The sequence below is a fragment of the Zootoca vivipara genome, chromosome 3 (genome assembly GCF_965207765.1).
Source record: "Zootoca vivipara chromosome 3, rZooViv2.hap1.1, whole genome shotgun sequence".
NCBI classification, from domain to species: domain Eukaryota; kingdom Metazoa; phylum Chordata; class Lepidosauria; order Squamata; family Lacertidae; genus Zootoca; species Zootoca vivipara.
In genome coordinates, this window is record NC_142586.1 from 119,078,135 (window position 1) to 119,090,626 (window position 12,492).

Genomic DNA, 12,492 nt, shown 5'->3' on the forward strand with positions numbered 1-12,492 from the left:
ATCTTATTCCACACCCTCCAACATTTCTGCCATGAAAATAGGGACGTCCAAAGGAAAAAAATGGGACAATCTGGGATCAAACCAGAAACCGGGACAGTTTCTGTAAATCTGGGATTGTCGGGTTGGGGAGAGAGACATGGGGGGGGGGCTGCTGGTGCCTCCTGTGGTCTTGCTGGACTCCAACGCCCATCTTCCCTTGGTATGCCTAACTGGCTGCCTAGCTGGCTGCAGAGACTGCTGGGAGTTGGAGTCCAGCAACAGCTGGAAGGCTCCACGATCCTGCCTTGGGTGAACGTAAGAACATAAGAAGACCCATTAGCTGGATCAGGCCAGCGGCCCACTGGCATCCCCTTCTCACAGTGCCAGCCGGGTGTCCTTTATGGGAAACCGGCAAGCAGGATTCAAACACAAAAACTCTTTCTCCTCCTCTGCTTCCCAGAGAGTCTTGGAAATTCACAAGCCTTGCTGCCTCTGACTGTGGAGGGCAGAGCAGAGCCCTCCTGGCTAGTAGCCATCGATAGCCCCCTCTTCTTCCATGAGTTTGCCCAATCTACTTTGAAGGCTTTCCAAGCTGGTGACCAGCACTGCCTCCTGTGGCAGGGAGTTCCCCAGTTTAACTCTGTGCTGTGTGATGAATGGCTTCCTTTTATCTCTCCTGAGTCTTCCCAACCTTCACCTTCACTGGATAGCCATGAGTTCCAGCATTATGAGAGTGAAAGAAAAACATTTCTGCAGCCACTTTCTCCAGGCCAGGCCTAATTTTATATCAAGTTGCCTCTTCCTGGCCTTTTCTCTAAACCAAAAGTCATAAACTCTGCAGCTTTTCTTCAAAGGGGAGTTACTCTATCCCCTTGGTTATTTTGAACCTTTCCCTGGAGAAGAGAAGGTTAAGGGGTGATATGATAGACATTTTCAAATATATAAAAGGATGTCATATAGAGGAGGGAGAAAGGTTGTTTTCTGCTGCTCCAGAGAAGCGGACACAGAGCAATGGATTCAAGCTACAAGAAAGAAAATTCCACCTAAACATTAGGAAGAACTTCCTGACAGTAAGAGCTGTGCGGCAGTGGGATTTGCTGCCAAGGAGTGTGGTGGAGTCTCCTTCTTTGGAGGTCTTTAAGCAGAGGCTTGACAGGCATATGTCAAGAATGCTTTGGTGGTGTTTCCTGCTCGGCAGGGGGTTGGACTGGATGGCCCTTGTGGTCTCTTCCAACTCTACGATTCTATGATTCCAACTCTACAATCTCCCGTTTGAGGTGAGCTGACCAGAACAGCACACAGTGTATTCCAAATGTCGTCGCACCTGGAGAGCTGGGGGAGACAGAAGGCGAACCAGCAGTTGCCCCCCCCCCCCGCCCGCATGCCCAAATCGTAGAAGCGGGGGCCAGACTGTTCCCTGAACTAATTTTATTTTCCACATTGAGCAGGACGAGACAAGGCAGATTGGAGGGTCTCCCCCTTTCACAGTGACTCAGCCCACTGCAGCCATCAGCTCCCAGAGAAGGCAGTTGTGGGGGGAGAGGAAGGGGCACACGAGAGCCTTTGCCAAGCACTGGGGGGCAGGGGGCTGAGGACATCCAGGCTGGGGGGCCCCTGCTGAAAAGCATTTCGAGGGGAGAGAGAGGCTGCTGGGGCTCCCTCTCAGCTGCAGTTCCAGTCTGTGGGGTCAAAGGGAGGGTTTTTCTGCCCTCCCCCCTCTGTGGTTCCAGGAGCTTAGAAGTCTTCATCCCAGCCAGAGAACTCCTCTTCGGGCTGCTGCCGGGAGACAGAGAAGCGCTTGAAGTTGATGTAGGGGGAGCCCTGGAGGAGGAGGGGGGAAAGTAGGCAATTGTGAGGGTAGACGGCAGCTGGAGGGGAGTCCTTGCTGCCCCAAAAGAGCCCCCCACCTCCACCCGATACCTGCTTGAGCAGAACGGTGGTGGGGGCCTCGATCTGACGCAGCGCCAGCTTTTTCCAGGAGAGGGAGCTGAACCACCTGTGGGCAAGAAGGCAAAGCATGGGGTTGGAAGATTCAGGACAGATCAAGGAAAATCCCTCTTCACCCAACACATGGTCCAAACTGGACCAATAATTGTTCATTGAAATGGAAAAAATAACTCTGTATGTGTGTGGTGGTACCTTGGTAGTTGAACGGCTTCGCTCCCGAACAAATCGGCTCCCGAATGCCCATTTGTTCCAGTTTGCAAACCTTTTTCGGAAGCCGAACGTCCGACGTGGCTTCCGATTGAGTGCAGGAAGTTCCTGCAGCCAATCGGAAGCTGTGCCTTGGTTTTCGAACGGTTTCGGGAGTCGAATAGACTCCCAGAATGGATTAAGTTTGAGAACCAAGGTATCACTGTACTGCTAAAAGTATAGCATGATATGGAAAGTTCGATAGAGCTGAACTAAACCTCTCAGAGTGCCTAACAAGTTAATCATCAGGTGAGAATGCATCTCTGCTAGCTCTCAGGAGGTGTTTAACTTAGGTCACAAGAGGCATTCAGTTACAAGTCTCCATTTTGGGTGTGCTAGTCTTTGTTCTGAAAGCAGCCGGGAAGAAGAAAGGCTGTGCTAAGGGCCCTCTCTCTTTAGGGACCCAGCCTCCAGCTAATGCAAACTGGGTTTGGAGAGGCAGAGCTTTGATTTCAGCTCTGGAGGAAGACATGTCATATTTCTAAGATGTTCTATCTGTGCTAGGATCAGCACCCGATAATATGCAACCATCCAGATGTAACATTATTGATTTAAGTTTGTTTTGCTGCGGGTTCTGTTAGCAAAGCTTTTGAACCATATTTTTTACCCGGACAATTTTTATTTCAAGAACAGTCAGTTTGGATTCATCCTACGGCTCCCAAATGTGCGATATCAATAACCACAATATGGTCTGAGTATAAGGCAGCTTCCTATGTCCCTTCCCCTCGCCCTGGGGCTGATGGGAGTTGTAGTTCAAAGCAGCTGGAAGGCACCAGGTGCAGGAAGGCCAAAGGAGGGAAGAGAAACCCTTGGCCTCTCCTGCGCCTCCTTCTGGCAGAGACAGGCACTGCAGCTTCTGCCCTGTGGACTCACCTGTGCTTCCGGATGCCACGGATGCCGCTGCTGGTGTTGCCCAGGCGCTGCCCTGGCCGGCGCCTGCCATAAAGACCAGAGTCAGGAAAGGTCGGGGGAGGGGAGAGAAGAGGAGGTTCAGCCTCATTCCTTTGCACATAACGCATGCACTTTCCATGTGATAAGAGGGGAGCCTGAGACCCCCCCAAAGGAGACACACCTGCACAGCTTGGCCACGAGGGAGCAGGCCGACTCGCTCACAAACACCGGGAAGGAGAAGATGCCGTCCATGATCTTGCTGTAGATCTTCTGAGGCTCAGCGCTGTGGAAGGGGGGCCTTGGGGTTGGGGAGACAGGGGAAGCTGTCATGAATTTTCTTCTATCAACTGCACCATCGCAAAGTCTAAGGGGGCTTTTACTTGGGCAGAGTAGCAGCGGCCTCTGGGAACCTCTAAAATCAAAAGATTTTGGGAAATGATATATAATGAACTGAAAAAGATTTTTAAATACACCTTTCCAAAAAACCGGAAGCTTTTTTATTAGGACTTATAGGACAAGAGATAGAGAAAGGAGATGAAGTATTATTTATGTATGTGACAACTGCGGCTAGGACTTTGTTAGCCCCAAAATGGAAAACCCAGGAGTTACCGACGATTGAAGAGTGGCAGACGAAAATGATGGACAAGAATGCTTTGATGGTGGTTCCTGCTTGGCAGGGGGTTGGACTGGATGGCCCTTGTGGTCTCTTCCAACTTATGATTCTATGATTCTATGAAGAGGGCACCCCAGATTGCATCAAGGAAGGCCATAGAGCAGAAAACAACCTTTCACCCTCCTCTATATGACATCCTTTTATATATTTGAACATGGCTATCATATCACCCCTATCTGAAGAAGTGTGCATGCACACGAAAGCTCATACCAAAATATAAACTTAGTTTATATTGGCCATGGAAGGATTAAGAATCAGTGTTTGGGAACTTTATGCCCAACTACCACACTCCTTGGTAGCAAATTCCACTGTCAAACAGCTCTTACTGTCAGGGAGTTCTTCCTAATATTTAGGTGGAATCTTCTTTCTTGAAGTTTGAATCCATTGCTCCGTGTCCGCTTCTCTGGAGCAGCAGAAAACAACCTTTCTCCCTCCTCTATATGACATCCTTTTATATATTTGAACATGGCTATCATATCACCCCTTAACCTTCTCTTCTCCAGGCTAAACATACCCAGCTCCCTAAGCCGTTCCTCATAAGGCATCGTTTCCAGGCCTTTGACCATTTTGGTTGCCCTCCTTTGGACACGTTCCAGCTTGTCAGTATCCTTCTTGAACTGTGGTGCCCAGAACTGGACACAGTACTCCAGGTGAGGTCTGACCAGAGCAGAATACAGTGGTACTATTACTTCCCTTGATCTAGACGCTATACTCCTATTGATGCAGCCCAGAATTGCATTGGCTCTTGCAGCACTGCAGCCCCTTCCCCCTGCTGGGCTCCAGCTGGCAGCTCTGGCACCCTCCAAACTTTGGGTGCACCCATTGCTTTGTCCTCCCCGCCTCTGCACCTGTGTTTTCTCCCCACCAACCAACCCCACAGCTGCTGCTGGAAGTGAAGAGAACCCAGCACAAGGGCCCCCCCCATAATCTTGTGTGTGACTCACCGTCCGACAAGCATCTCAAAGATGAGCACCCCCAGGGTCCAAAAGTCCACGGCAAAGTCGTGCCCTTCGTGGCGGAGGATCTCGGGAGCCAGGTACTCGGGGGTCCCACAGAAGGAGTAGGTCTTCTCCCCCCGCCTCAGCGCCTTGGCAAAGCCAAAGTCTACCTACAGAGAAACAAGCCGCTGGGGGTTAAGAAGAAACCGGCTGGATCAGGCCCATGAGTCCAGCATCCTGTTCAAATGCCCCAATGGGAAACCCACAAGCACTCTCCTGTTGTGTCCCCCACTGTTTGGTATTCAGCGGTAGACTGCACCTGGGTTTGGAGGTTCTGCTATCACAGTAGTTGTCCTGATAGGATCATGCCCATGATCCTTTCTCTCAGGGGCCGATGAGGAGGGGCCCCAGTGGGAAACCAATAAAGAAGAGAGAGAGAGAATGATGCTGACACCCCCCCCCCCCGTCGCTGCCCGGACCTCTTTCTTGAATAGGGTTGGGCCTTCTCGGTGGTGGCGCCTGCCCTGTGGAACGCCCTCCCAACAGATGTCAAAAAGGAAAACAACTACCAGACTTTTAGAAAACATCTGAAGGCAGCCCTGTTCAGGGAGGCTTTTAATGTTTAATAGATTATTGTGTTGTATTTTTCTGTTGGAAGCCACCCAGAGTGGCTGGGGAGACCCGGCCAGATGGGCGGGGTATAAGTAAAAAATTATTATTATTATTATTATTATTATTATTATTATTATTATTATTATTATTATTATTAATGTTAGGGCAAAATTCTGGGTGCCAGAATGCTCAGCCACCCAGCTCATCAGGCAAGGGCCTGTGGTCGTTGCGGAGTATAAAAGGAAGGAGTCCAGCCACGATCCGGAGCAAACAGCAAGGTTTATTACTGCGCAGCAGGTTCAATGCCAGACTGAACACCGTGAACAGGGCTGCAAGAACTTTTAAAACTTCCCACCACCATCCCATAATGCACATCGAAAGCATCATACATACATCACTTGTGACAGGGTAAAACGTCAGAAAAGGGGAAGGTGCAAGGGGCATTAGCATACAGGTAAACAGGAGGTAAACAGGATTAGCATAAGGTAACAATGCAGGATGTCCCAGGACATTGATAAGCAAGTACCAGTAAGTATCTGGGAGGGGATCCTTGAGTACCTGGCGGGGGGGGGGGGAAACAATGGGTCCAGTTGTGTGTATTGCCTCTGGCTTCGGAGGGTTGGGAATGGCAGGAGATGGTACCTGAATGGATTATGGATATGCAGAGTAGCACCACCCTGGCTACCTGACCTCTTGCTTAAGGGATTATGGCTGTTCCCTGCATCCCTGAGAGCCCTTGGCCAGAGTAGAAAAAGGGGGTTTCATTTAGAAATAAAGATACACTGTAATCATTCATAAAGAAATATGGTAACATAGAGTCTCAGGCAACAGAGAAAGGGTAGGAAAGGGAGCCTTTATTACTCAGGGCTTGATCTTGAGGGGGTTCGTGTTGGTGCGATACTAGAGTGGTGTTGTAGGATCAAATGGGGTCCCCTTGAGGGCATTAGTGCCAATCTTGATTCCCAAATGAAGCCTCGTTTGGGTGCCCCCCCCCCTATAAAATTCCCTAACAATTATTATTATTATTTCTTTCCAAATAAATGTGCCGAGGGAAGCACCGTTACAGGGAACACAGTGAGTAATGTCAAAACCAATTTTACTGGAACCGAAGCTGCCCACTCGGCCAGACGCAGGAAGGGTTTATCCTCAACCGACAGGTGTGTCCACGCACAGGTGTAGGGGGGGAATGGTAAGCTGTGAGGTCAGATTTGCTACATTTGACCTCATGGGTTCCCACAGGTAAGGAGGACACAGCGACCATGAGCTGTGGCTAATGCAACGGCCGTTCCCATTGCCAAGCGAGTTGAGCCTCTCTGTCGCTGCCCTTTCTCCCTGCAGGCATAAATGCAGCACTTCCCAAGGGGGCGCTCCGCCCCATGGAGGGTGGTGGGGTTACCTGTGGGGAGCTAAAAGGGGGCAGGGGGCAGCAGGTGTAAATGACTATCAGACATTGGGAAAGCTGGTACCACTGGATCAAGATAATCAGTTAAAGGAAATGGTTTTAATTGGATTTTTGAATAAAGGTGGGATTCCTTGTGACCGTTTTGAATTTCGCTGTGCTCTTATTTTCCTTGATGGCTCATGCAAACCCACTATTCTGAATCATAGAGTTGAAAGGGACCCCCAAGGTTCATCTAGCGCAGCCCCTTGCAATACAGGAATCTCAACTAAAGCATATGTAACACTTTTTATAGGGGAGGGGGCACTGGAGCCGGGTGGGTGGGGGGCCTGAAAAAGTTTGGGAGTCACTGATCTAGAGGGCATTTCTTCCCGCAGTGCTTCAGCTGAACAAGATGTCGGGACCAGAGCCATTTTTTTCACATGCAACGTTTGACTGGCGAAAAGCACCTCTGAGCACATGCAGAGTGTGCTCCCCTTTGCCATCGCCAACGGTCCATCCCTCCACCCTCAGAGGTCAGGGGTTTGGGGGGGGCTTGTTCTGAGGTGGGATAGCTGCCCCTGCCCACCTTTCCAGAAACCCCTCTGTGCCACCCTCCCCGCCCCCCCCCTCTCCGTTACCAGCTTGACGTAGCCCTTGGCGTCCAGCATCAAATTCTCTGGCTTCAGGTCGCGATACACGACCCCCTGGGCATGCAGGTAGTCCAGGGCCTCGACCACGCAGGCAGAGCAGAAGACGGCCACCGGCTCCGAGAAGCAGCGGCTGGAGGGGCGAGAGGAGACGGGGCCACGCTCAGACGCAGGACAGCTGCTTGGCATGCAGATGGCCTCAGGCTCCAACCCCAGAGGCTCTGGGCAGGGCTGGGGTCCCAGGAAGGCCATTGCTGCCAGTCAGTGTAGGCAATACTGAGCTTGGTGGACTTGGAGTAAGGCAGCTTTCTCGTTCCTGCTTAAATCAACCCTTTAATTCAGAACAAGGAGGACTAGAATCTTGCTTTGCCTTCAGGTGAATAGGCCAGCTGCTTTAGCATACAGAAGGTCTGCCTGCGGCTCATTCTCCAGCAGCTGCAGGCAGGGCTGGGAAAGGCTCTCTGGAGGGACTCAGAGTCTCGTAGAATTGTAGAGATGGAATGTACCCAAAGGTCATCTACTCCAACCCCCTGCAATGCAAAGGCTCTCCTATGGTGAAAGGTCGGTTCTTAGGATCAGGCATAACTGTAATGCACCCCCAGGGCCCCTCCTGCTCATGGGGACAGCTTGGCCTTGAGTGGGCGTGGCCTTCTCCCCTGGGGCGGAGCTTCCAGTGGCCAGGAGGTGGAGCTACTGCCCAGGGCCCCAGAGGTTCCCGCCCACTCTGCCATTCTATGGTTCCAGTCTATGATCTGTCCCAACCAGCCCCCCTTTCCAGTTCACAGCCCCCACCCGCCTGTTGGCACAGCCTGCCCCACATCCCCGCCCCTCCCTCTACCCCCACTTACGCCTCGCGCAGCTTGGCCCACAACTCGCCCCCCTGGCAGAACTCCAGCAGCAGATAGACGTGGCGGCTGTCCCGGAAGGTGGCAAAGAGCCTGCAGGGGAGAGAGGGCAGGGGGTGAGAAGGGGCAGTGGGGAGGGAGGGGACCCCAGAAACCGGCAGATATAAAACACAATAAAAGACCCAAGGGCTGCCTCCTGAAAATCGTATAGTTCTTCATCTCCTTGATGTCATTTGATGGGAGGGCGTCCCACAGGGAACAAGAAGGACCTCCTCCAGCAGCCAGGCCCTTCCTATGTTCCTGTGGAACCTCCAGCTCCAGGGACAGTCTACCTGGATTCCGAGGTCCTTAGGAGTATTTGGCCATTGCAAGAACAGGGCTCTGGTCTCTGGTGGGGCCACCTCTGGCTTGACGCAGCCTCTGATGTCCACCTCTGTGGACCCTGGGCCCCAGCCCACCCCTTGCCCCAAGCTGGAGACGGGGAGAGGGAAGAGGACGGAGCCAGCACCTGACGATGAAGGGGCAGCGGCTCTGCCGGAGGACCTTCTTCTCCATCAGGACGTGCTCCTGCTGCCGCTTCTGCACCACGTGGTCCTTCCGCAGGCGCTTGAGGGCAAAGAAGCGCTCCTGGCCCTCCTCCACACAACGGACCTGCGAGGTAGGCAGGGAGGAGAGGGGAGAAGTGGGGAGCCGCTGGCACAGCGCAGGCCAAGACAGCTCTGTCGGTGGAGCAGGGCCGCGGGTTCAAGCCCCACGTAGGGCAAAAGATTCCTGCATTGGACTAGATGACCCTCGGGGTCCCTGCCAGCTTTAGAGTTCTAGGATTCGATGAGCCTTGTTGGAAGATTCAGGATAGACAAAAGGAAGTCCTTCTTCCTGACAGTAAGAGCTGTTCAACAGTGGAATTTGCTGCCAAGGAGTGTGGTGGAGTCTCCTTCTTTGGAGGTCTTTAAGCAGAGGCTTGACAGGCATATGTCAAGAATGCTTTGGTGGTGTTTCCTGCTTGGCAGGGGGTTGGACTGGATGGCCCTTGTGGTCTCTTCCAACTCTAGGATTCTATGATTCACTAGGGAACTCCCTGCTGCAGGAGGCAGGGATGACCAGCAACATGGATGGCTTTGGAAGAGGATTGGAAATTTCAGAGAGGAAGAGAGGATTATTGATGGCCAGTAGCCAGGGGGGCTCTGCCTTGCCTCCACAGTCAGAGGCAGTGACGTTTCTGAATCCCAGTTGCTGGAGCTGCTCTTGCACCCAGGGCCTGCTGACAGGCATCTGGTCGGCCCCTGTGAGAACAGGATGCTGGACTAGATGGGCCACTGGCCGGATCCATCAAGTCCTTCTTAGGTTCCTTCTCTTGTCCCCACCCTCTGGGTGGCACAGCCAGACCCCAGCAGGGCACTGGAGGTGGCATTGCCCAGGGTGGGTATTTGATGACAAGGTAAAGGTGTAAGGATCCGTCATCCAGTCGAATAAGCAGGAGTCACAGCTAGAGAACCCCTGGCCAGATGGCCACCCAACCTCTGCTTGAAGCCCTCCAAGGGAGTCCGTTCCTCCCCCAGCCCTTTGTATATACAGTACTGGTAATTCTTATTAAATTTTCTGTTTTACAATTTAGAATATGCACTTTTACACCCTTAAGATATCACCCTTCTTCTCTTTCAATGGTTCACTTTACATATCATAAATCTCTGCATATTTTACAAAAAACTATACCATTCACTATTCCATTACTGCATTGCATCCATCAAAACTTATTTTCGCTGTTGAATTTATCTTAATGCTGCCAACCTTTTCAGCTGTACACCATTATTTCCTATACATTCAATAAAGGTTTTCCAATCTTCTCTAAACGTATGTTTTTCTTGTTCCCTTATTATATATATTAAGTCTGCAAGCTGCGCATAGTCCATCAGTTTAAGTTGCCATTCTTCTTTGGTTGGGACCTCGCTCATTCTCATTTTTGGGCTAACAAAAGGCGGCCCGCAGAAAAAGCATACATGAATAACCTTTTTTGACACCTGGGAATTTCGGTCTGAATTATCCCCAACAGAAAAGACTCAGTTTGGGGGGGGAGGGGGGAAGTATAGAATCCTAGAGTTGGAAGAGACCACAAGGGCCATCCAGTCCAACCCCCTGCCAAGCAGGAAACACCATCAAAGCATTCTTGACATATGCCTGTCAAGCCTCTGCTTAAAGACCTCCAAAGAAGGAGACTCCACCACACTCCTTGGCAGCAAATTCCACTGTCGAACAGCTCTTACTGTCAGGAAGTTCTTCCTAACGTTGAGGTGGAATCTTCTTTCTTGAAGTTTGAATCCATTGCTCCGTGTCCGCTTCTCTGGAGCAGCAGAAAACAACCTTTCTCCCTCCTCCATATGACATCCGTTTATATATTTGAACATGGCTATCATATCACCCCTTTACCTTCTCTTCTCCAGGCTAAACATACCCAGCTCCCTAAGCCGTTCCTCATAAGGCATCGTTTCCAGGCCTTTGACCATTTTGGTTGCCCTCTTCTGGACACGTTCCAGCTTGTCAGTATCCTTCTTGAACTGTGGTGCCCAGAACTGGACACAGTACTCCAGGTGAGGTGTGACCAGAGCAGAATACAGTGGTACTATTACTTCCCTAGATGCTATACTCCTATTGATGCAGCCCAGAATTGCATTGGCTTTTTTAGCTGCTGCATCACACTGCTGACTCATGTCAAGTTTGTGGTCTACTTTTAAACATTTCTTTCAATTCATTATTGATCATTTCAAAATACTCTTTTACCCACATTCCTCGCCCAGACCTTACCAGCTCCACGGTGCCGAAGCCCCCAGTGCCCAAGACGACTGGCTTCCCTCGCTGATCCCCGTCTTCGTAGAAAACAGGCAGCAGGTCCTGGAGTTGCAGGGGGTTCTGAGCACCCTCCAGGAAGGACCCCCTGGGGAGACAGAAAGAGAGAGAGACTGGGTGCCCAGCAGCCATGAAATCTTGCTGGAGGCTTTCCCTCCCCGGGGTGAAGATTCAGGTCTTTCTTCGGAGTCCCTCGCTCTCGTTGCCACCATGGCCAGCTGGAGCAGCTGCCTCCTTTAGGCTCTGCACCTGCCCCTGGGAGGGGAAGTTGCCAGTGGCCCTGCTTGTGGGCCCATCGTTGGCCCCTTGCCAAGCCCCTCCCTGCATCTTCCGCCAGCCCTGCAGTGGCGCCCCAGAAACAGAAGAGACACAGGAGCAGGGAAAGCTCTGCAGAGCCAGTTCCCTCTAGCTCAATAGTGCTGACACTGGCTGGCAGCAACACCACTCCAGCCCTACCGTGCCCGGAGATGCCAAGCTTGGCTGTAGATTAGGATGAAAAACAGCGGCTCTGCCGCTTCCCTGGGTCTCTAGCAAGGGACCCCACCTGGCTGTGGAGGAGGTCTCCCCAAAATAGGCAACCCCAGAGGCCTGGCCACTAGCCAGGCAAGGCGAAGCACCTGCCTGGGCTCAGGAACAGAGAGAGAAAGTGGCCAGGCAGGGGGAAGGCTCCCTTGGCGCTCCCCACCTGGACAGAGGGCAAAGGGTTGAGTTGGAAGGGGTCCAAGGGACCCACCTAGTCCAAAATGTGGGAACACACCCACTCACTTCTTTCTTTCTCCACAAATGGGCTCCCTGGGCCACCACAGGGAACCCCAACAGAGGCCCCCACCAGCCCTGATGCCCCCACCCAAACCGCAGGAGTTTTAGCACTGACCGTCTGGGCTCAGAGAAGGGGGGAGCCTCCTGCGCTGCCATTTCCCTGTGGGGAGGGGGAAGAAAAGGTGAAATCAGCAAAAGGAAAGGTCCCTTTCCCCTCCCTCCCAGCTCTTCCCAAACATGCACCCACAAACACCCCCAGGGCGAAAGGAGCCCCCTCGTTCCAAACCACCCTTCCTAACTATTGGCGACTCTCTTCCTCATCCTCTAGGGCTCCAAAGAGCCCCCTCTGCCCCAGAGTACACAGGCAAAGTGCAGAAATCAGGTCACAGAATCATAGGATTGCCCAGTTGGAGGGACCTTGGGGGGTCATCTAGTCCAGCCCCCTGCAGTGCAGGAATCTTTTGCCCAAGGTGGGGCTCGAACCCACGACCCTGAGATTCAGAGTCTCCTGCTCTACCGACTGAGGGTCACTTAAACAGTTCTCAGGCGGAGACTTGAAGCCAACTCTACCAACTCAGCCAAAGGGACGGAGAGCCCATTCATCTTGACAGCGTGGTGTAGTGGTTAGAGCGCCAGACTAGAACCTGGGAGAAACCAGGGTTCAAATCCCCATGAAGCCCACTGGGGGTGACTTGACTTGCCTCTCTCAGCCTAACCTACCTCACAGGGTCGT

The 12,492-nt window shown here is 52.1% G+C and overlaps 1 protein-coding gene across 2 annotated transcripts in view; it reads right to left on the bottom strand.

Annotated features, from left to right (window-relative positions):
• Positions 1-1,394: 1,394 nt before the first annotated feature.
• The window catches only part of LOC118082917 (cGMP-dependent protein kinase 2-like), a 31,822-nt gene continuing 20,724 nt past the window's right edge, over positions 1,395-12,492 (bottom strand). For both annotated transcript variants that reach the window (XM_088667038.1, XM_060273242.2), the window contains exons 12-21: positions 11,875-11,919; positions 10,959-11,088; positions 8,668-8,810; positions 8,163-8,252; positions 7,306-7,447; positions 4,681-4,844; positions 3,245-3,361; positions 3,046-3,108; positions 1,900-1,975; positions 1,395-1,800 (exon numbers count right to left, since the gene is read on the bottom strand). In XM_088667038.1, coding sequence (XP_088523164.1) covers positions 1,714-1,800; positions 1,900-1,975; positions 3,046-3,108; positions 3,245-3,361; positions 4,681-4,844; positions 7,306-7,447; positions 8,163-8,252; positions 8,668-8,810; positions 10,959-11,088; positions 11,875-11,919 — 1,057 coding nt within the window. In that variant the 3' untranslated portion in view covers positions 1,395-1,713. The remainder of the gene's footprint in view (positions 1,801-1,899; positions 1,976-3,045; positions 3,109-3,244; positions 3,362-4,680; positions 4,845-7,305; positions 7,448-8,162; positions 8,253-8,667; positions 8,811-10,958; positions 11,089-11,874; positions 11,920-12,492) is intronic.